General features: G+C 37.6%; 1 gene segment (V, D, J or C); it reads left to right on the forward strand.

The window, feature by feature from the left end:
- Positions 1–5,821: 5,821 nt before the first annotated feature.
- On the forward strand, positions 5,822–17,066 carry LOC141506489 (Ig mu chain C region secreted form-like). The segment is given in 5 exon segments: positions 5,822–5,926; positions 13,747–14,064; positions 14,525–14,851; positions 15,695–16,009; positions 16,482–17,066. Coding segments are annotated over 4 exon segments (1,302 nt in total).
- Positions 17,067–23,264: the final 6,198 nt, after the last annotated feature.

The following is a 23,264-nucleotide window of genomic DNA, read 5'->3' on the forward strand; positions in this document are numbered from 1 at the left end:
GGATAAATGTAAACTCTTATTAATGAGTGCAAAAAAGGGGAAGAGCCAAGATGACAGCATAAAAGCAGCATTTTCTGGGAACTTCCTCACCAGGGAACTCCAAAAGCTTTCAAATTACGACTCTAGACAAAATTTAGAGGAGCAGAAACCACAGAAAGACTGACTGATACATTTTCCCAGTCCAAAATAACTTAGAAGGTCTGCAGGAAAGATGTGTTTCACCAGTACCAGGAGTTGGAAAAAGTTCCGGATGCTGTGTAACCTGGGAACAGATTGAAGAGGAGGGGAGGGAATTCTGCTAAACAAGAATGAGTGTGGAATGAAGAGCAATAGCTGCAGAACCTGTAGCAAAAAAACGGGAGAAACCAGCCTGCACCTCCAGATCATAGTCCACAGATGGTAAGGGGGTCAGGGGAGACTGAAGAAATTTCTCTCCTTTCCCTGGGAGCAGCACTCTGCTGTTTGCCCACACTCAGATCCAGGTTGGAGTTTGGGCTTCCATACTCAGCTAGCCCAGCAGGGCTCTTCCTTACAGCTCCAGGGCAGAGGTGAGTGCTGTGGTCATCTGCATATCAAACCACAGGCAAGAGAGCATAAAAACTTGGAGGAATAAAGGTCCCAGTGGGGTGTACCCCCAAAAAAACAAAGCCTTGGAAGTGCTGTAAATTAGTCTTGGGTCAAGGAAAGGAGTAAACAACAGAAAAAGAAGAATCTGACAACAGAGAATTACTTTAGTCCCATGGAAGACCAAAACACATACTCAGATGATGACAAAATCGAAGCTTTCATATCCAAAACCTCTAAGAGAAATAGAAAATGGGTTCAGACTATGGGTGAGCTCAAAAAAAAGTCTTTTAAAAGCAATTAGGGGAGGTGGAGGAAAAAATGGGAGGAGAAATGAGAGTGATGCAGAAAAATCATGAAAACCAAATCAACAGCTTGGTGAAAGAAATACAAAAAATACTGAAGAAAATAATGTTAAAAACCAGTTTAGGCCAAATGGAAAAAGCAAACCAAAAGGCATAATTGGCCAGCTGGAAGAGGAGATAAAAAATTCCTCTGAAGAAAATAACTCCTTCAAATGCAGAATGGAACTAAAGGAAGCTGATAACTTGGCAAGAAATCAGGAAGAAATAAAACTCTTCCAAAAAAAAAAAAGGCAAAAATCAGAAGAAAATGTGAAATATCTCATCAGAAAAACAACCAACCTTGAAAACAGATCCAGAAGAAATAACTTACAAATTATTGAGCTAGTCTACCTGTCAGATCTATGGAAATGGGAGCAGTTTATGACTAAGGAAGAGTTGGAGAACATCACCAAAATCCAATTAGATGATTTTGATTACATTAAATTAAAAAGCTTTTGCACAGATAAAACCAATGTAACCAAGATCAAAAGAAATGTAGTAAATTCAGAAACAATCGTTACAACTAGTGATTCTGACAAAGGACTCATTTCTAAAATATACAGAGAACTGAGTCATATTTTTAAAACAAAAAGCCACTCCCCAATTGACAAAGGGTCAAAGGATATGCAAAGGCAATTTACAGATGAAGAGATCAAAGTAATCTATAGCCATATGAAAAAATGCTCTAAATCATTAATTATTAGAGAAATGCAAATTAAAGTTTCTCTGAGGTACCACCTCACACTTCTCAGATTGGCCAGTATGACCAGGAAGGATAATGATCATTGTTGGAAGGGATGTGGGAAATCTGGGACACTATTCCACTGTTGGTGGAGCTGTGAACTCATCCAACCCTTCTGGAAAGCTATTTGGAACTATGCCCAAAGGGCATACCCTTTGACCCAGCAATACCACTACTGGGTCTATACCCTGAAGAAAAACTTCCAGGAATATTATAGTCAAATTCCAAAATTCCCAAATCAAAGAGAAAATTCTAAAAGCTGCCAGAAGCAATCAATTCAACTACCAAGGCTCCATAGTCAGGATTACAGAGGACCTGGCAGCATCTACATTAAGGGCTAGTAGGGATTGGAATATGATATTCCAGAAGGCAAAAGATCTTGGTCTACAACCAAGAATCAACTACCCATCAAAAGTGAACATCCTCTTTCAGGTGAAAAGATGGACTTTCAATGAAACAGGGGACCTTCTAACTTTCCTATTGAAACAACCAGAGCTGAACAAAAAGTTTGCTCTCCAAGTACAGGACCCAGGTGAACCATAGAGAGGGTGGATGAGAAGGACTAACACTATGAGCAACTTAATGATACTGAATTGTTTGTATTCCTACATGGGAAGAATATATTGATAACTCATATGAACTTTCTCATTTATAAGAACTGTTAGAAGGAGCATATCTAGACAGGGCACTGAGAAGATAGGAATATAATGGTATAATATAGTAAAAAGATGGAGTCAATGGGTGATGAAAGAAAGTACTGGGAGGAAGGGAAAGGAGATGAAGAAGAAGCTAAGAAATTTCCCATAAGATTCAAGAAAAAGCTTTTTCAATGGAGTGTAAAGGGGGCAGGCAAGGAGGAATGAGTGAGCTTTCATTCTCATCAGAAATGGCTCAGAGAGGAATAACATACACACTTAATAGGGTATAGAAATCTATCTCACCCTAGAGAAAAATGAGAGGGATTGCATGGAATAAGGAGGAATGAGGGGAGGGAAGGGAGGAATAGATGATAGAAGAGAGGGAAGATTATAAGAGAGGGTACTCAGATACAACACATTTTTGCACAGGGCCAGGATGAAAGAAGAGAGAGAATAGAATAAATGAGAGTGGGGAAGAATAGAGTTTAGGGAAATATAGCTAGCAATAGCAACTGTGGGAAAAATATTGAAGCAACTTCTCTGGTGGATTTATGATAAAGAAAGCAACTCACCCAGAGATTGAGCCATTGGAATTTGAATACAGACTGAAGTACATTTTTTTCTCTCTCACTATTCCTGAGGTTTTTCATCTTCTTGGCGAGCGGTGGTTATGTTTACTCTTGTAACAAAATTATTGTAATAATAAAAAATATTATTGAAAGAAAAAAAGAGTTCAAAAAAGTCAATTTTTCAATTACAAGAAAGAGGAGGCTTAGTTAGACATCAGTCTTGGCCTGAAGAAATGAAGTTGAGGCTTGATAGATCTCTATGGAATCTTGTCCACTACTTTCCAAGAAAGATTGTGATTCCTGTCTTGAGGAGATAATGAGTCTGATTGGTCTATTATCTGAGAGAGGCAGTATTAGACTAGAGTTATGTCCATCTGCACTCTCAGCCCTCAAAATATTTCTTGTCTACTTGATTGATTCAGATACTCAGTGAGGAAGAACAATGTCTTGGTCCCTTCCCATCAAATAACATTTACACATAAGATCATCACAAAAAATGAATAGTGAGTAAACCCATTTATCTAAGCAAATAGATATCAAAGGAGTCAGTCAGTTAGCATCTATTAGTTGCCTATTCAGTGTTAAGAAATGTTCTAGAATGTAAAAGAAAATATACAGGGATGAATGAACTTTTAAATGGAAAGGAGTGAAATAAAATCATATTCAGTCAAGAGAAAAACCAGAATCCTAACAAAGGGAAGATTTCTTGTAGACTCTAAGGAGGCAAGATAGAAATAAGGGAAAGACAGAGGAGTTGGCTTTTCCTATATGGCTGAAAAACTCTTTCTCTTTCTTTCTCTTTCCTGAAGATGATCACAAAAAGAGTATGGAACCACAAGTGTATTTCTCCTGAAGGATTGAAGAATGTCTCTCCTCTCCAAAGTTCTTGCAGCAAATGTATACTTACTCCTCAATCCCCTCTCCCTCCCTTACATACAGAGAGAAAGGGGGAGGAGGAGAGAGATTTTGTCTCTTTACCAATTGGCAGAATCCGGGTAGCTCAGTGTGAGAAATTCTTCTTTCAAACATAATATTTCATGGGTTGGAACAAATTTGTCATAAACTTAGGGATAATAATCTTTCAGCATCTCTTTGAAACCACAAATCCTTTTATCTCTGATGAATGCTTCTTTTTGGAAGGCTATTGGGAAAGCAGCCAGCTAATGAGTTTAGGCAGAAAGTGGGGAGAAGAATTTACGGAAATATTTGGGAAATAAGCAGAATAAAAATCTTGAAATAGTTATTGAGGTTTCGATTTGCGAGGAGAGGAATAATAAAAACTCAAGTGAAGAAACAACACCATTGTGATTATGCCTATTTTGAGTGCTGGAGTCAAGGGACCATGGTGCCTATTCTTCAGGTGAGTCTGACTTCTCCAATCACATGTAATTAGTGAATTATAGGATGAGAATAAGAGACCATTCTCATGTACCTAAAGGGACTCTTGCAAGGACAAGGAGGGTCTTTTAGAAACCGTAGAAGACTCATGGATAAGAAGGGTCTTAGAGAAGGGGAAGCCAAATAGGCATAGTCAGTCAATAGGATTTTTGTAAAAAAATATGTTAGAAGGATAAATCTGCATAACTATTGTTGTTGTTTTTTTTAATTAGGAGACCACTGTGACTGTCTCTTCAAGTTGATCTTCTTTACACAGCTACACAGCTAAATGTTCATCCTGATTTTGGAGTTTCTAAGTAAAAGGTCTTCTCTTGTATCGTCTCATAGGGAAGAATCAAGGTGTGAAGGAAAGCATTAGGTAGGAAGACCTCATTAATTCTTTTAATGCATTTAATAAAGTCATCTGCAACAAATTCTACTCAATTTCCATGATTACCATTGGCAACATCGGCAATTTCCAAACCCTCCCAAATTTTTAGTCCCATTGGTCTCAAAATCAGTGGAATTTTGGGGTCAAGTGTTCCCTGGTCCCCAGATTCATTTTTGGATTTCCTCCCAGATCTAAAGAAAAGAATGGGCCCCATAGTCTGAGAAAAGATTAAAGAAACTAAAACTATGAGAAGAGACCCAAACAAACTAATTCTCACTGAAAATTATTACTGAATAACTTGGGGTGAGAGAACAACCTTTCTCCAATATAATGGGAAACTCCCTATAAACTGTTAGAAATCTTGGCCATACTAATCTGAGAATGCTAATTGAAAGATTTATGTCAGGCAAGGGATGGTGACTAAGAGCCTGTGCTGATAATTTGGAATACTGGATCTAGTCAGTCTCTTCAAGTATGAATGTTCTTTATATATCTTCTTTATGGCCTTCAAATCAGGCCAAAGACTATTACTTGGCTTGTGACTCAGTGATCAGACAAATCTGTCTGTAGAGTTAAAAGGGTACATTCTTTTTGAGGGTTTTAGTGATAAGTCAGTCAAAGAAGGGAAATAAAAATCTCTAAGTCAGATCTGAGGACATGATCTCCGTATACTATTGTAACTACATTGCAGTTAATTTGATCAGTCTTGGAAATGAAATTATGGACCAACATTTTTCTCTCCAATAATCCTATGAAGTCTAATCTATGGTTGTATTCATAGACAACTAACCTATCTTCTAATTTGATTGGCTAAACAGGAGCTGAAATGAAAATCTCAGAAAAGGTCTGAGTCAGAGCCAGAAGGCCAAGTTTTGGTACAGCTACTAAAGGGTTTCAACTTAATGTGATTATTTTGACTACTGGGGCAAAGGGGCCTTCGTGACCGTCTCCAGCGGTAAGTCATTTCAACATATTCCTCTGGTTTATTATAGCATTTTAACTGAAATTTGGGGGAGAAATTAAAAGTTCAGGCTCTCGGATTAACAGAGGGTCCAAGGCAAGAATCACTCTCCCTTTCCCACTAAATAACTCATTGAAACATCTCTCAATTGTTTTACTCACCTTTCATCCCTCTTCTGAAATTATTTCTATCTGGTGGGCTCTCAAAAGGGCTTTAATTTAAAAAAAAACTGTGGTCCCAGAGACAAGTTAATTTTTGCCCTGGAACTAGGCAGACTTGCTCTAATGTGACAACTGGTTTGACCTCTGGGGCAAGGGCAATGTGGTGACCGTCTCCTCAGGTGAGTCATCTTATACAGTTAAATGTATATTTTTCTCATATATTTATTTTCTCATGCAGTTCTCATGTAGTTTTCATATGCAGTTATATTTATTGAACTGGCTCTCCTTTGTTTTAAAAAAAAAGGCTTATTAGGGGAGAAGCTTCTCACTCTAGCCTGGTATAGTACTTAGACTGTTTTGGGAGAGAGTTTGAGAAAATGAACAGAAAGATGTACCGGTTCTAAAATCTAAGAGGAAAGTATTTCCAAGTGGCTTGGAAAAGTCTCTGGGTTTTTTGGTTTCAGAGGAGATTGACTGTGATTGTTCTGGGTAAAACTTGAGATCAAGAATAAGTCTTTATGACTCTAATGGATGATAGATGTTTCAACTAGTATAGCATATTTGTCTGAGAAAGTTTCTTGACTGAGTTGATATTTTACTTTAGAAGTTGGATTAGAATTTTTATCTGGAGACATGATCAGTAGGGTTGATCTCAGTCAGAATTGTCCAGATGAGTGACTCTGCTACCTGAAAAACAACCTAGTAAGAACTAGAGGAATTTGCCAAAAAGTCAAGAGACAATTCTCTCAGATTTCATGTATCTCATAAGTTTCTATACTTAGAGATAGATTCTCAAAAACTCATTTTGAACGAAGTTCAATTTAATATGTATTTACAGACAGAATCAGTAATGAACTTATGAATGATGACTGATATACAAAATGAATGTTAGAAATCAAGTGGCTTTTTCCTGGGTAGACAGAGGTAGAGGTCAAAGTTGTCTTCTAGGTTTATGTGAGAAAAAAGTTGCAGTTTCCCTAGGATGACGATTGCATGGAATTATAGGGTCAAGGGACCTCTGGGATGTTTAAAAGCATATATTCTAGGACATGCTTTCTAAATAAGGACAGACTGGGACAGGAAGGCAGATGGTAGGGGGTAGGGATGGGTTAGAGAGGAAAAACCAGGAGATGATTTTGGAAAGTAGCAGACTCTGCCAAATTTTACTTCTTAAGTATACTAATTGCTTGAGGATACAGAGGATTTGGTCAGAAATAAATTCAGGATTTATATGCAGATATTAGTGTGATAAAATCATAGAAAACATTGAATATTGTTCCAATATGAAGACCTCAGTAAGTCATCAGATGTATATTTATGCTGTGGAAAATTAAAATAGTAATTTAGATAGATAGATCATATATGTTATATAAATATGCATATATATTGTATATATATATGTGCATATATGTGAGCATATAATCAACAAATATAGAAAGCACATATACATACTCAGACAGATAAATGTGTGTTTTTAATGCTATAAAAACTAGTGGAGGAGAATTGATAGATAAAATTTAAAAATTTAGTTTAGTTTGGTAATAAGTGGAGTGATTTTCCTTCTGATTCAAATTAAAGGTGAACAGTGAAAGACTATTAAATATCTAAATTAGAAATGACAAGTTAGACCAAGGAAAAACTCATAAACTCCTTCCCCACTTCAGGCAATTGAGAAATTGTTTTCCTAGGAGTTACCAGCTTTTATTATTTGTTTCTTTATAAAGTTATTGAAACAGTTGATGTTTTATTTTTTTACTTTGATTAAAGGGAAAAACTTAATTATGAAATATTCACTACACAGAAATATAAAATGCTCCCTAGTTGAGAGATTTTTTAATGAATATCTTAAAATTAACTCTGAGATTGACTAAAACTATTACCATTCAAATATTAAATTTTAAATCATTAAACCACAAGTAATTTCAAACAATTCATTTAACTAAGTTTACTACATTTCATCTTTAAAATATCTCTACTTTTTAAAGTTTCTATATGAGAAAAAGGTATATTTTTAAATTTTGAAAGATTTAAAAATCTGATGTTAAAAAAGCAAATAGTTCATTTAAAAATAAAACTTGAAAAAAGCAAATAGTTAACCCATGGTTTTCCTCACCTCAAGACTGTATTGTTTTATGATAAATAACCAAGTTACATAAAACAACTGAACATAAATTAAATTAAATACATCCAGGGAGAACCAAGATGGCACCCACTAAGTACCAGATGGTGTTCAGGGGCCTGGAAACCAGGTGGCAGGAAACTAGTTCCATCTTGAATCTATTCTAGGAAAAAGAAAAAAACAAGATTGATTCATTCATTTACACATTTCAGTTGAGAGGAAGTAGTTTTTAGCCAGTTTTGCATAGTCCAAAATATCTGAAAATGTTCCACTAAGACAAACAACACCTGCATTAATTTGCATTTTTTTTATTTTTTGCTTAATGGCAAGGAAGGCAATAACCAGTTGGAGAGTAATGTTCTTTTGATTTTTTTTCATTTTTCTAGTCATCACTTTTTTACTCTGAGATTATTTTACTTTTGAAAGAAACATTTAAATTTAACATTCAAATTTATCTCATGTCTTAAAATATTAATGTATCTATCATATTTTTATTTGATTGATTTCTTTTTAAAAATAATACAATTTGAATCACTTTACTTCAAACATTAGATATTACTCAATTTTACAATTTTCATTAGAGACTGAGTAATGTCCATTCTGAAATTCTAAAGGATTTAATATCAGTAATTAAAAAATAATTGGCATATTTTAATTTTTATATTCAATATTAAATGGAATCTGCATATAATTTAAGGGTTTTTTATTTTAAAATATTAAAAAAATAAAAACCTAAAGCAAATTTTTATATCCAAAAGTTACAAATTGTAGTAAAGAAATTCAATTTTAAAAAATACTAAAACTCAGAGTTGTCTTGATAATGATGGAATAGGTTTTTTTGATCTGGAGAACCAAGTCCTTCAAAGGTGATAAGTTTATTTCAGTCTCTTTGTGACTCTGTTACTTGGAGCTCAGATTATTCTTCACTGAGCCCTCAGAGCAAGTTTACTATATTCTTGGTCATGCCAGCCCTCAACTTGAAGAACATATACCAACAAAAATATTGGTTATAAACTGGACCCCTCGAAAGCCAAGAGGCTCAATTGTACATTCCAGTGACTGGTCACCCAATAGGTAAGAAAGCAGCTTTAGCTGTTGCCCACTTTATTTATCTAGTCTTCTACCTGATACAGTTGTTTTTTCTTGGTTTAGAAAAAAAATGTTTTCATAAGTAGAGTAGAATTTTAATTCTTCTCAATAGATATTTATTGAGTATCTACTTATGAAATAAATGCATAGTAGGTAGCTTGAGAGATAGTAGGTAGTTTAATGAGAGATCTACTAATCTCCCTTTATTAAATAATTGAAGGATGATGTAAATTTCTTCTGAATTATATGTTAACTTGAAATTATTAGGAGTTAAATATAATATTTGATAGTATTTATAGTTGTAAATAAAATCATACATTAATATTTCTATGACCAATCTTTTTAGACTACATTGGTAGCTTTTTTCATTAAGGTAGCACTACTTTTAAGTAGCACTTTAGCAAATTTAGTTGATGTATATTTTCTATATTCTATGAATTCATTTCACTGACAGAGAATTCATTTCAAACCAAATTATTCACTTTAAATTAAAAAATGTATAATTTAAGCTTCTTAGGTAATGTTCTCATCATAGATCTGGTTGATGGATTTTGTCTAAGGATTATTTCTTTGTTCATAGGAAGACTGTTAAGTATTATGGAGCTACAAGTCAGAAAATAATTAACATTAATGACATTGCAAATTATAAATCAATTATAGGATTTGCAAAATTTTTTAATTTGGAGAATATTTAAGTTCAAATGAGAATTTTTATTCCAATTCTCAAAAACTGTCTAAAGAGATAGTTACCATGTGATAAGGAGTATCAGGGCATTAAGAAGTGAAAATAAGGATGTGCAGATTAATGCTAGAGTGTAGAAGTTAAGACAAAAAAAGAGCTAGAATGGGAAATGAAATTGACAAAAGGATAGAATAAGAAACCTAAGACTGGAATGATTATGTTGAATTGGTATGGAAGGACTTGCCTGCTATGCTGAGTTAAATTGAAGTGGACTGGGTTGAGTTGAAGTGTGCACCCTACTGACCTGAGAAAAAGTAGTGAAGATCTTTTCACAAAAGTGAACAATATGCATTTCCCATGTGCAACTAGAGATAGGCTGGAGCAGGAGTTGAACCCTAACTGAGGATGAAACAAAAATAAGGTGCAGATGAAATTAGGACAAGGACTGAGCTGGAATTTAGGATGAACTACAGCATGGGTTGAACTAGAGGTGGGTTGAGCTAGAGCTGGGGCTGAACTAAAGCTGGCAGTGAGCTGAGCTGGGGCTGAGCTGAGTTGGGACTGAGATGGGAATGAACTAGAGCTGAAACTGAGCTGAGCCGGGCTAAACTGAGCCGGGGCTGAGCTAGGACGGAGCTAGAGCTGGGGTAGGGACTAAGTTGAGAGGGAGCTGGGGCTGAGCTTAGTGGGCAATGAGCTAGAGCTGGCAATGAGCTGGGACTGAGCTGGAGCTGGGGCTGAACTAGAGCTGGCAGTGAGATGAACTGGGGTTGAGCTGAGCTGGCAATGAGCTGGGACTGAGCTGGAGCTGGGGCTGAGCTGAGCTGGGGCTAAACTAGGACTAAGATGAGCTGGGACTGGGATTGAGCTGGGGTTGAGCTAGAACCAAGCTAGAGCTGGGGCTGGAACTGAGTTGGAACTGAGCTGGGGTTGAGCTGGGGCTGAGCTGGGGCTGAGATGGGACTGAGCTAGAGCTGGGGCTGAGCTAGAGCTGGGGCTGAACTGAGCTGGCAATGAACTGTGCTAGGGCTGAGCTGGGGCTGAGCTGAGCTGGAGCTGAGCTAGAGCCAAGCTAGAGCTGGGGCTGGAACTGAGCTGGAACTGAGCTAGAGCTGGGGCTGAACTGAGCTGACAATGAACTGTGCTAGGGCTCATCTGGGGCTGAGCTGAGCTGGAGCTGAGCTAGAACCAAGCTAGAACTGGGGCTGGAACTGAGCTGGGACTGAGCTGGGACTGAGCTGGGACTGAGCTAGAGCTGGGGCTGAACTGAGCTGGCAATGAACTGTGCTAGGGCTGATCTGGGGCTGAGCTGAGCTGGAGCTGAGCTAGAACCAAGCTAGAACTGGGGCTGGAACTGAGCTGGGACTGAGCTGGGACTGAGCTAGAGCTGGGGCTGAGCTAGAACCAAGCTAGAGCTGGGGCTGGAACTGAGCTGGGGCTGAGCTAGAACCAAGCTAGAGCTGGGGCTGGAACTGAGCTGGGGCTGAGCTGGTGCTAAGGTTGAACTGACCTAGGGCTAAACTGAAGCTGAACTCGAAATGGGGATGGGATTTTGCTGGGACTGGGGATGGAGCTGAGCTGAGAATGGAATTGAGTTAAAGGTAAGGATGAGCTGAGTGGGGCTGAACTGAGCTGGGGCTTAGCTGGGGCTGAGCTCAAGCTAGACCTGGGGCTAAATTAGAGCTTGGACTGGGGCTGGGGCTGAGCTGGGGATGGGTTTCAATAGAAGCTAAGCTGGGGCTGAAACTGAGGCTGAGCTGGAGTCTGAGTCTGGGGCTACGGATGGGATTGGGGCTAGAGAAGGAAGGAGGGTAGAGTCAGAGATAGGACTCACTGGGAACCGGAGCTGGACTTCACTGAGAATGTGCTGAAAGTGGGGCCAAATCAGAGCTAGACTTGGTAATGAACTGGAGCCAAAGATGGGAATAGTGGGGTGGCTAGGTGGCATAGCGGATAAAGCACCGGCCCTGGAGTCAGGAGTACCTGGGTTCAAATCCGGTCTCAGATACTTAATAAATACCTAGCTGTGTGGCCTTGGGCAAACCACTTAACTCCATTTGCCTTGCAAAAAAAAAAAGCTAAAAACAAAACAAACAAACAAACAAAGATGGGAATAGACAAGACCTAGAAGCTGAAGCCAGAATTGGCACCAGACAGTGAAACTGAGGCTGTGGAAGTATGAGAGCTAGGGATGAAGCTGAGGTGCAGCACAAACAGGAATTTGCAGAAGAACTGTTACAAGAGTAAGGTTGGGCTGGGACTAGTTTTGTTGGTTCAGTAGTGTCTGACTCCATTTGACTTCTTCTTAGCAAGGATAATGGACTGGTTTGCCATTTTCTTCTCCAGCTCATTTTACAGATGAGAAAACTGAGGTAAACAGTGTTACGTGACTTGCTCAGAGTCATACAATTCACAAATGTTTGAGGTTGGGTTTGAACTAAGAAAATTTTCTCAACTCCAGGTCCAGCACTATTGCTACAGTGCTATCTAACTATCCTGGGACTAGGCTAAAGATAGGACAAGAGCTGGAACTGTAGCTACAGCTGGGACTGGAACTGGAATAAGATTAACACTCCATTGGAATTATACTAGAACTCAGGCTGAGTTAGAGCTCAAGCTAAAATTGCAACTAGGAATGAGAGCTGAGCAAACTTGAACTGAGGCCACAGCTGACCTAGTCTTCAGGTCAAAGGGATTGAGTTGAAGATGAGACTGGGTTTAAACTAAGATTAACCTGTACTAACTTCCTGCTGAGCTAGTCTGGTGTCCACCTTCTTCCATGCTAAAATTGGACTGAGCCTGGGATCAGGGTTAGACTGGTTTCTAAAGCTAATACAGAGGGAGAACTGATCTCTACTGAGTATGTCTCCCAGGTGTGAGGTGGAGGTTGCAGGGGCAGGGTGTGAAAGGCAGGCTAAGAATAGTTCATACTGACACTCTGGTCAGCTAGACTGGTTCATATTGATCCTCATCTGGAACAGGTCCTAACTAAACTAGACCAGGGCTATTTCCTAAGAAGCATTTACTAAACTAAGCTCACATGAGTTTGGCTGAGATAGTCCATGCACACTCCCTATTGGAGATGAGGTGAGCTGGACCCCTAAAAGCAGTCCCAAAAACTATTGTCTTACCCAGTAAACTCAGTTGAACTAAACTGAGGCTTTTCTGAATTGGTACCATATTTGAACTGGGCTTATCCAAGCTGGACCAAACTGATAGTTGTGCTTGAAAGTTAAACAAGAAATGAGGCTACTTCCATACTGCTCCCCTGCTGAAATTGTATTGGATGGTCTAAGATATCCTCAGGCCTTTCTAAGGCAACTTTCTTGCTGATAGAAGGAACTGAGTTTGGGTTAGTCCATCCAAAATTTGACAGCTCAGCTAACATCCTAGTAAAAGCTGAGCTAAGCTGAATGATGGTGATTCTCTACTGAAGCTGATCTTATTTTAGCTGAATCTGCCCATGAATTCCTTCCAGATATGAGCTGTTTTGATCCATATGCACAAAGATTTAGTAATTAGTTGTTCATGTTCTAGGTAATCTCTTACAGAACTTTTATTCCTATCCCTTGTGTCTGCCATGTCAAGATTATACCTCTTTTCTCCTTGTCTAAAGAGATGTTACATTTTTGGTTGGGGACTGGAAGGCTTTGTAGAGCTAAATACTCACCACCACTATACTTGTACTCATAAGTAGCCAGGAAAGAATTTTTCTCCATAGGTGGTTGACACCCCTCTGCAACTAGCACTTCATACTTAATTGGATCAGTAAAGGTAAAAAATGAAAAGTTAAATGCTCCTTATGATGTGGATAATGGCATTTCTGAGCAAATGATAGAGTTTAACCTAGAGGCTCCTTTTCAGAGTGGATGAGGAGAAAATTAGTGTATATATAGAATGCATGAAAAGGAAGGTATGACTTGTACATCTGAAGAACAAAACAACTCATTGCAGTTTTCCTGCTCCTGCTTCTCACTTATAATTTTACAAATAAGGAAATTAGCCCTTTGCTCCTCTGCTTTGGGCTCAGCCGTGCTGAAAAGACTTTCATTTTAACATATTTCTTTCTCTTTCTTTTGTTTCTTTTCCCTTCTTAATCTCTTCCTCAGCTAACCCTGCTGCACCAAACCTCTTTTCCCTCTCCTCCTGCTTGAATTCTGAAATGGAAGATGCCCATGTGATTGTGGGTTGTTTGGCTAAGGATTTTCTACCTGATACCATTAACTTTTCCTGGAACTATGAAAACACAAGTGCTGTGAGTAACAAAGATTTAAAGATCTTCCCGTCCCTTCTGAGTGGGAGCACGTACACAGCCACCTCGCAAGTGATCCTCCCTGCCAATGATGTCATCCAAGGACAAAATAGCTACTTGGTATGTAAGAGCCATCACTCCAAGGGCACCAAGGAAATTCACATTCCATTTCGAGGTAAGATCTGAAATACAATTCCTTTATCTCTTCTCTCCTCATCCTTCCTTGCTTTGATTCCAAGAAACAGAATTAATCTGAGGGGAACAAAATACCTCAGGAGATATCATAGAATATAAATCATGCACATGGGATTTTATGCAAATATATAAGCACACCAAAGTGCATTCACATACCCACAAATCTCCATATGCTTAGCCACGCTCCTCCCTAGATTGGATTCAAAGGAGAGACTTCATTAAAGGGAGCTATTGAGATGCTTTCTTCTAAATACTTATCCTTCCATCCAATTGGAGGTTTCCTCCCATCCTAAAAATCATCAATTGAAGGCAACTAGCTACACACACTCAAGGGGTCAGGCAAGGAGAGAACTACTCCAGCTAGGCGAAGCTAGTCAAAGCAAAATCTTTCTAGTGTTTGATTGAAAGGGTACTAATTCCCTGCCTATTTTTCTATCCAGGAAACCCTATCAGTTCCCCAAATGTGACTGTATATATCCCACCCCGTGATGCATTCTCCAGCTCTGGCCTAAGAACATCCAAGCTTATCTGTCAAGCCACCAACTTCAGTCCAAAGAACATCAAGATAACATGGTTTCGAGAGGGCAGACCAGTTCAGTCAGGTGTCACTACAAGTCAAGCCCTGCCTGAAGGCTCTGGAACCTTCTTCCTACAGAGCAGCCTGATTATTAATGAGAATGATTGGCTCAGTCAAAGCACCTTCACCTGTCTAGTAGAACATGAAGGAGCACAATTTCAGAAGAATGTTTCCTCAACCTGTTTCAGTGGTGAGTGATATACAGGATGAAACTCTTAGGAAATGAATTAAAATTCCTAGCCTTCTCACTCCTGAAATTCTACCTAATGAAAAATCCTTCCTAGGTTAGGACTTGGACCAGAAGAAAAATGGGTCAATATACCCAGATACTTCTAGCATTCTTAAAATATAGATTATTCCGAGGTTTTAGTCTTGGTGATCTGACCATCACCCCAGATCAGCTCCACTAAACATAAATCTGATTTCTTCAAGACCCTCAAACACTGATAATGATTGCTTAATCACTTCTCAGACTGCCTTATAAGTAGCTGAGATTATATTTATTTGTATGGAGCCATGGGGGGGTGCAAGAAAAATAAGTCTAGATCTTCTCTGCCAAGGTCATAGCACCTTAAATTGCACTAAACATCCAAAAACCCAGCTGGAGAATATCACCTTCTCATTTTATGAGGAATGAATGAAAGGAAATAGAAACAAATCATAAAGGAAGTCCAGGGAGCATTGCTCAGAAATCCTTGGAATTGGTCACTAAAGTAGGGATGTTCTTCCCTGGGGTCAAGGAGGAACATAGGAAATTCGCTTTAGTTAGAGATGAATGAAGCTAATTCCTGCCTGGATGAGTAGTTCCAAGGGCTCTGTAGAACTTATCAGACATATAACTTCAGACTGCTTGCCCCTTTATCAAAAAAGAAAAAAAGTGAATATACAAGAAGGAAGAAGTTAAAGGGGTGGAGAAGCATTAAGAAAGAAGAACAGATCTGTAATAAACACTACTGGCATTTGGAGGGTCACTGTAATTTTGTCTCAATTTGTGTTCTTTCAGAAACTAAATATGGCTTTTCCTTTAACCTAGGCCCAGATTCATCCATTGAAGCCTTTGCCATCCCCCCCTCCTTTGCAAGTATCTTTGCTACCAAATCAGCCAAATTAACCTGTATAGTCACAAACCTTCCCACCTCTCAAAATCTGAATATTTCCTGGTCCTATGGGAATACACATCTGGAAACTACCATTAAGGTGTCAGTCAGCCACCCCAATGGTACCTTTAGTGCTAAAGGAGAAGCCACAGTCTGTGCAGAGGAATGGAATTCAGGGGAAATATTCACATGTACCGTTATTCATCCTAACCATCCAGTTCCCTTGAAGAAAGAAATCTTTAAGCAACAGGGTAAGGATCTCAACTTACTTCTCCTTGTCTTCTTCCTTTCCCTGAACTCCACAATTGACCCAATCCAGGGTCAGATGATTCTATCTTGAAGTCCATGTGACCAAGAGAGGGTTTAAACTCTTGTGAAGTCTCTAAAAATGTTTTTGTATTAGCTTGCCTAAATCTAGAAAAACCAGTCCAGATGACCTAGTCTTTCATTCCCAGAGAAAAAGCAAAGTTATATCATGAAAGGTCCTCTTTCTCTCATTCCTCCTTCCCACCCTTATTTCCATCCTGAAATAATCTTTCAATATGAGTCTCATAGATCTTTGTTTATAGAATTTCTGAGGACCCAGGAGTTCAATTTACTCCTACTATACTCCAGACTCACCCCATGACTCTCCTACCTTGATACCTGTTTTAGACTGTGTCTATGAGCTCCCTACTCTCAAACCTATGATTTTCAAGTCAACCTTGTCCTTTTTGCTTTCAGGGTCTGAAAAGTATGCACCAGCTGTCTATCTGTTGACTCCAACTCCTGAGGAACTGAACATGAGGGAAGCAGCTACCATAACCTGCCTGATAAAGAACTTCTCCCCACCAGATGTGTCTGTCTATTGGCTGCATAAAGGACAGCCTATACCCTCAGAGAAATATGTCACCAGCAACCCCCAGCAGGAACCCCAGAAAGCCGGTTTCTACTTCTCCTACAGCACCCTGACAGTGTCCGAGGAAAGCTGGAATGCAGGGGAGTCCTATACCTGTGTGGTGGTTCATGAAGCACTGCCCTTGTCGGTGACTGAGAAGACCGTGGACAAGTCCACTGGTAAACCCACTTTCGTCAATGTCTCCCTTGTGCTATCTGATGCAACCAATACCTGCTACTGAGAGGATGTGGCCTTGGCCACTCTTCTTACTGTACCTACAGGTCCTCCCTCACCATCTAGTTCATTCATGGGACAGATTATGAGAACCTCTGGGCCAACTGAATGCCCAAAGGAGTATATAAAATCATGTGACTGAAATAAGAAACTGCATTTTATGAAAATTAGAAATAAAAAAAAATCAACTTTACAAAGAGGCATTGATTTCAGTTCTCTAGTAAACAATGGTATCTGACTGGCCCTAAACTTTTCTCTGTGCAACATTCCTTTCGTGATCCTTTTCCCTCATCTCACCCCTCAAATTATTTGCCTACAGACACACACAAACACAGACACAGACACACACAGACACACACAGACACACACAGACACACACACACGGACTCTCTCTCTCTCTCTCTCTCTCTCTCTCTCCCTCTCTCTCACACACTTACACAATCTGATCACCTCTCCTTAACTTTATTCTACACTTCAACTCCATGTTATTCAGATGCTACAAATACAGTTCGTGTTTCTTAGCTCTTCAGAACAAGTTTTGGCAAAACTCATAACACAAATATATGTATGGCACATACATACATACATATGTAGGCACATAATGCAGTCACAAACACACATGCACACACACCATCATTACATAAAATCATCTCTTCCCTGGAAGGGAAGTAAGAGTACTTGTAGAATTTTGACAATTCTACTATTATATGGGGTCTATGAACTTTTCAACTAGATATCTTTTCTTTTAGTAGGTGTAATGTCCATTTTTCAACTTAAAATATCCAGCCCTTTGGGATAGAGGGGAAAAGAAGCTATACCTCTTACAATGGTATAATTTTGTTAACTACATACCTTAGTTTAGTAATATAGAATATAATCATTCAGCCCAGTCTGAGCTTTGAGTCTAGTTGTTTCATCTTCTCATGTCCAAGGGAATGGGATTCAGTGTCCCAGAGATGAGTAACTCCAGAATTGAGAAAATAGATGAGTTCAAAATGATGCCTCCATTTCCTCTTCCACTTATACCCTATACCAGACTGAGACCTTTAGTGTCCAACACTAGGTAAAACACATCTCATCCTAAGAACACAAAGTGATGCAATCAGAACAGGAGAAAGTCCATCTAAAGATTGGAGGTAGAGTTGGTTCCAAATGTGACTTTGTTGAATGACTTCCATGGAAGGAATCATTAGTCACCTTTTCAAAGACTAAAGATAAATCTAAGGGACCCCAGTTGAACAAATCCACCCTTCTGGCTTCCTTATCTTAGAGGCTACATGAGGATGGAATTTCAGGTGGTCCATGAAAGACCAATGATCCTTTATGCAAAGAAGCTATGACTCTAATGGTGCTTCTAAGGGAAGAGAAAACTCATTCCAAAATTGCATGCTATTCAATTATTGAAGTCTAAACACAGCAATATGCACTTAGGTACATAATATAATATTTAATTAAGGCAAAATTGATATTTTCTATGAGGATTCTTTTCAAGATCTCTCATCTACCCTGAGATACACACATCTTAGCAAAAAGCAGGTCCAAACAAACTAGAGGACTAATGAAGTTGATGTACTGACCTTCCAAAAAACATTTATTTTTATTTAGGAAATCAATATTATCTCATTGCATGAATAGCACAGAAAATAGAGACGCCATTTTGCTTCCCTAGCATCATCCAAAACTTAGTCATTTAAGAAGACTTGATGATCATATTGATCTTCCCTGCTTCTCTGAAATAAGTCAATTCTTAAACACATTCTAGATGTGTCTCTCTCTGTCCTTGGGATACCAGCAAGAAAATCTAAATTCTCCAAAAGTCCATTGAATCCTTTACCTCAAGCATATGAACATCTTGTACAAAATTAAGCTGATAGGATGAGTTTCCTCCAAGAAATCAGACTCTATTGCCCTCAGCAATAATCAGCAATGATATGTATTATAGTCTAAACATAAAATCAGGAGTAACTTTGAATCCTTCTTCCTGTGTTATCTTAAGTTCTTAAAGGAAAAACAAACTGAAATCCTTTCAGTTTACAAACACAGACAAAGACAAAAAAAACCTATTCCTGTAGAAAATCTGAGATAGGAAAATTATGCTACAGAAATATGAGAACAGGAAAAAGATAGAGATAACAGAAACTAAGAAACAGTAAACAATGGAAAAATTCCTTAAATAGCATTGAAATGATATTATTCAGATCTGTTATAGACTTTAGCTTGAATGTTAAGATATTAGCTTCCTCCCTACATTTCTAATTCCTAAGCATCTTTATGATCCAGTTTAGTCCTTCTCTATAAGGCTATAAGTATTGTCTTCCCATAAAGACTGTATGGGGAAGAAGGAAATGGAAATCATTAGTTTTAGTTTATTTGTCACAGACTCACATAGTCTTGGAAAGCTATCCCTAATCAGCACAATAGATTTCAACCTCATTTTACTCCTTTTTTTATTCACAACTAGATAGGGTAGCATGGGACTCATGATGATAAGAAAAACCCTAAGATAAACTCTTATCTAAGAGCTTGACTCATTTGCAGTTGTAATGTGGGCTGCAGTGAACTTTGTGCTAGTTTCCTAAAAGTAATTCTTCTCTTCAAACCTTAATTCTTCAAAGAAAGCATTTTTTATTCATCACATTTGGAAAGGAATGTCTTAGTTTATTCTACCCCTCTGCTCCATCAGTGTAGAGTTCCCATCTATCTTACTCCTCTCATCCAAAACTTAGTCATTTAAGAAGATTTGATCATATTGATCTTCAGGATTTCTTAAGATTCAAGTAAGAATGTAGTGAGAATATGTTCCTAAGAAAGGAAAATTCTAAACCAAAATTTTCATTAGCAGAAATACAAACTTGGATGTGCACATACACATATTCTTACACATAGATACACTTATTTCTCACATATATGATCTACATTATCAACAGTTTTCTCTCTCTTTTCCTCTCTTTTCCTTTTTATTATTGCACTAACCATTCTCACTATTGTGGTTTTCAATAAGAGAGGCACAGGGTTAATTTTCTATGTCACAAATATGCAAATCAGAATTCATTTTTAAATGATGAATTTTTAATCTTGTCATCAACACTATATAGTGGGCCTTGTTAGACTGCAGGGAAGGTTTCCCTTTTAAAATGCATTTTCATCCTCTTCTCTGTGTTTCCCGTCATACTGTCTTTCTGAATATTTTTAGACTTTATTTTTCCAAGTTTCTTACTCCTCCCATCCTTTCAACCCTCCTATTCCTAGACACAAATTTCTGTTCCTGGAGTTCCTTTAGATAATGTTATCTTCATAGAAAATACATCTAAAATAATTCTAATTTATTCCCATTAAAAACCTCTTTCAAGTAGCAAATCTTCTGCCTGGACCCAGTCCAATAGTGACTAAATCTAGTGCTGATCTTTCTGTTCTTTGTCTTTCAAAACTCATAAAAAAAGGGGAAGTGAATGCTGAAGAAGAGGGATTTGAGAACCTGTGGACAACAGCCTCCACTTTCATTGTTCTTTTCCTGCTGAGTCTCTTTTACAGTACAACAGTGACTTTGTTCAAGGTAAGAGAACTGATGCAGACAGATTGAATAAGTATGTATCTAAGAAAATATAATGTGGGTATGTTCTTTTTAGTTAAATTATGAGGTTATTATTAGGTTACTAGATATTTAGGTAAACTTGAAGATACAGTCACATATATATTTAGGCAAAAATACTAGAGAAAGCTAATGTGAACTGTACCTTGCATTGAAATGCTTATATTTACTACTTCTAAACACTGAATATTTTACTACTATAAAATTGACTTTTGTGGTTATTGCTTTGTGCATATAATCCTGCTTACAAATAAGTTGTATCTTATTTATAAGGAATGCACCTTTCCAGTCTTCTTGTACCTTATACTCCCTTGTATGTCCTTCCATCAAATGAAACCAGTCTCTTTGCTGTTCCTTAAAGAAGATATTGTATCTTCAGACTATGCATTTTCACTTTCTGTCTCCTGTGTCTACAATTCTTTACCTAGAGGGACTACTCCATGGAGTAGTTTCCCTAGCTTCCTTTAAGTCCTGTTACAAATCCCAACTTCTACAGGAAGACTTTCTCATCCTCTCTTCATTCTGGAGTTTGTCTCTGTTAATTATTTTTAATTTATCCTACACATATATTGTTTATACGTATTTTTTGGCTTGTTGTCTCAACTCCATTAAATTTTGAGCTCCTTGAGGGCAAGGACTATCTTTTGCCTTTTTTGTATTGCCAGTGTTTAACCCAGTATCTAAGATATAGTAGGTACTTTACAAATATTTATTGACTGACTTAAAAAGTTCTCATTTCCAAAATATATAGGAGCTATTTTGGAGCCAACAAAGTCACAACTTTAGAACTCTGTAGGAAGCATAATTTGACATATCAGTCCATTTTGGTGTGGGGGAAAAACTCAGAGACCATTTAGCACAAATTCATTATTTTGTACATGAGGAAACAGAGGCCCAGAGAGATTAAATATCAGAGATGGAATTTGAACTCAGGCCCTCTGACTTCAGAGTTAGTGGTATTTCCATTAAACTGTTTTCCTTATTCCAAACTATCTCCAAACTTTCTTTTTGCCTCTAATATTTCTTCCAAAAAATGGTCAAAAGAAAAGTGATGCATTTATTATTGTTATTCATAATAACATTTCACATTTAAAAAGATCTTATATAACAAATTATATTATGAGGTAGATACCACAGATATCTAATGAAAAGACTGAAACTTAAATGAACATGATATATAATCATATAATTAGTTAAGTATAAGATGGAATTTAAACCCAGGTCTTTTTAACCTCAAATCTAGTATACTTACACTATGCTGTTGCTTTATTTTTCACAGGTGAAATAAATTCATGATTGAGATACAAACATCTGAAAATGAAGACCTTAACCTAAAGAAGAGGATGATTCCCTGAAGGCCTGGGCCATGCTTCCCCTGCTTACTGATGCAATTCACTCTTTCAATAGCTTTTGGAAGTCCAAGAGGCTCCCAAATTTGTTAGGGTGATGGAGTAGGAAGGAGTGAGGACTTAATTTTTGACTTCCATATGGTTTTTCCACTTCATGTAGAATTCACCTCCTGCAACCTCTCTTATGCCCTCCCTCCAAAAATTAGGATTTTTTGTAAAAATTCATATTCCTTAATCACAACTTATTGTATATTACTAGTTAACAAAACATGTAAAAAATAAAAACTGTTATAGAACAATGTCATTTTGAAATAAAATATATATGTAGGTATGTATATATGAATATATATATAAATACATTATATTGTCACAATGGTTTTTATTAGAAACTCTAAAGAATCTAAAAGACTATTATCCTTTTTCTGTCCTGGGAGCTAATTGGGGGATGCTCTCAATTTATCAGAGATTCATGTATGGCTATGTTATTCTAAAACTCAAAACCCTATTTTATTTTATATTAAGAAATTAAATCATCAGTGTTTAAGGATGGGACCTGGAAAAGGAAGTATAATTGAGGAAATCATGAGTATCTAAAGCTATTGTGGTACCCCAATAACCTCTCAACTCTTGATGGATAGCAATAAAAATATAAATAGAACACCATTAGCCAACCATACCAAGTCACAGTGATAAAGAAATAGTTTGAGTCTTTTGTTAAATCTTGAATTTAGAGACTTCTTGAACTTAGAACATCTCTTACAGAGATGTTTAATCATATTAAGTCTTGTCTATAAAGTCTATATAAGTTCATGTCAGTATCCTATTTGTTAAGAAATATCTTCTTTTTTAAGGAAAAGACCTTAGGGCAAGGATTTGTTGATTCAGGAATTGCATATTAGAAGATATTAGACATTAGATATTTAAATTTTAAATATCTTCTAATATGCAATTCCTGAATCAACAAGTCCTTGCCCTAAGATCACTTTTAAATTTTGGCTTGGCTTGTCCTATAGAGTTTTAAGAAAAAAATTGGGTGTCAGCAAGGCACCCTGTTTTTTTTAGGCTTTTTCAAGGCAAATGGGGTTAAGTGGCTTGCCCAAGGCCACACAGCTATTAAGTATCTGAGACAGGATTTGAACCCAGGTACTCCTGACTCCAGGGCAGGTGCTTTATCTACTGCACCACCTAGCCACCCCTAAGACGCCCTATTTTAACCAAGAATTGGACAAACTTAAAAGACTAACAGAAACTATGTCTTTTACAATCAGGAATGATCACATTATCAAGGAATAATTAAGCAATGATTGTCATACTATTTGTCAAAGGGAAACTACAAAAGCTGGGTTTAATTACTGAGCCACTGCCTCTTTGGATTTGAGGACCTGAGAGAATCACCTCAGTACTGGATATAAACAAATGTCCCAACTTTCATAGATAAGAATGTCAATTTCTGGTAA

Source organism: Macrotis lagotis, chromosome 1 (assembly GCF_037893015.1).
Source record: "Macrotis lagotis isolate mMagLag1 chromosome 1, bilby.v1.9.chrom.fasta, whole genome shotgun sequence".
NCBI classification, from domain to species: Eukaryota; Metazoa; Chordata; class Mammalia; order Peramelemorphia; family Peramelidae; genus Macrotis; species Macrotis lagotis.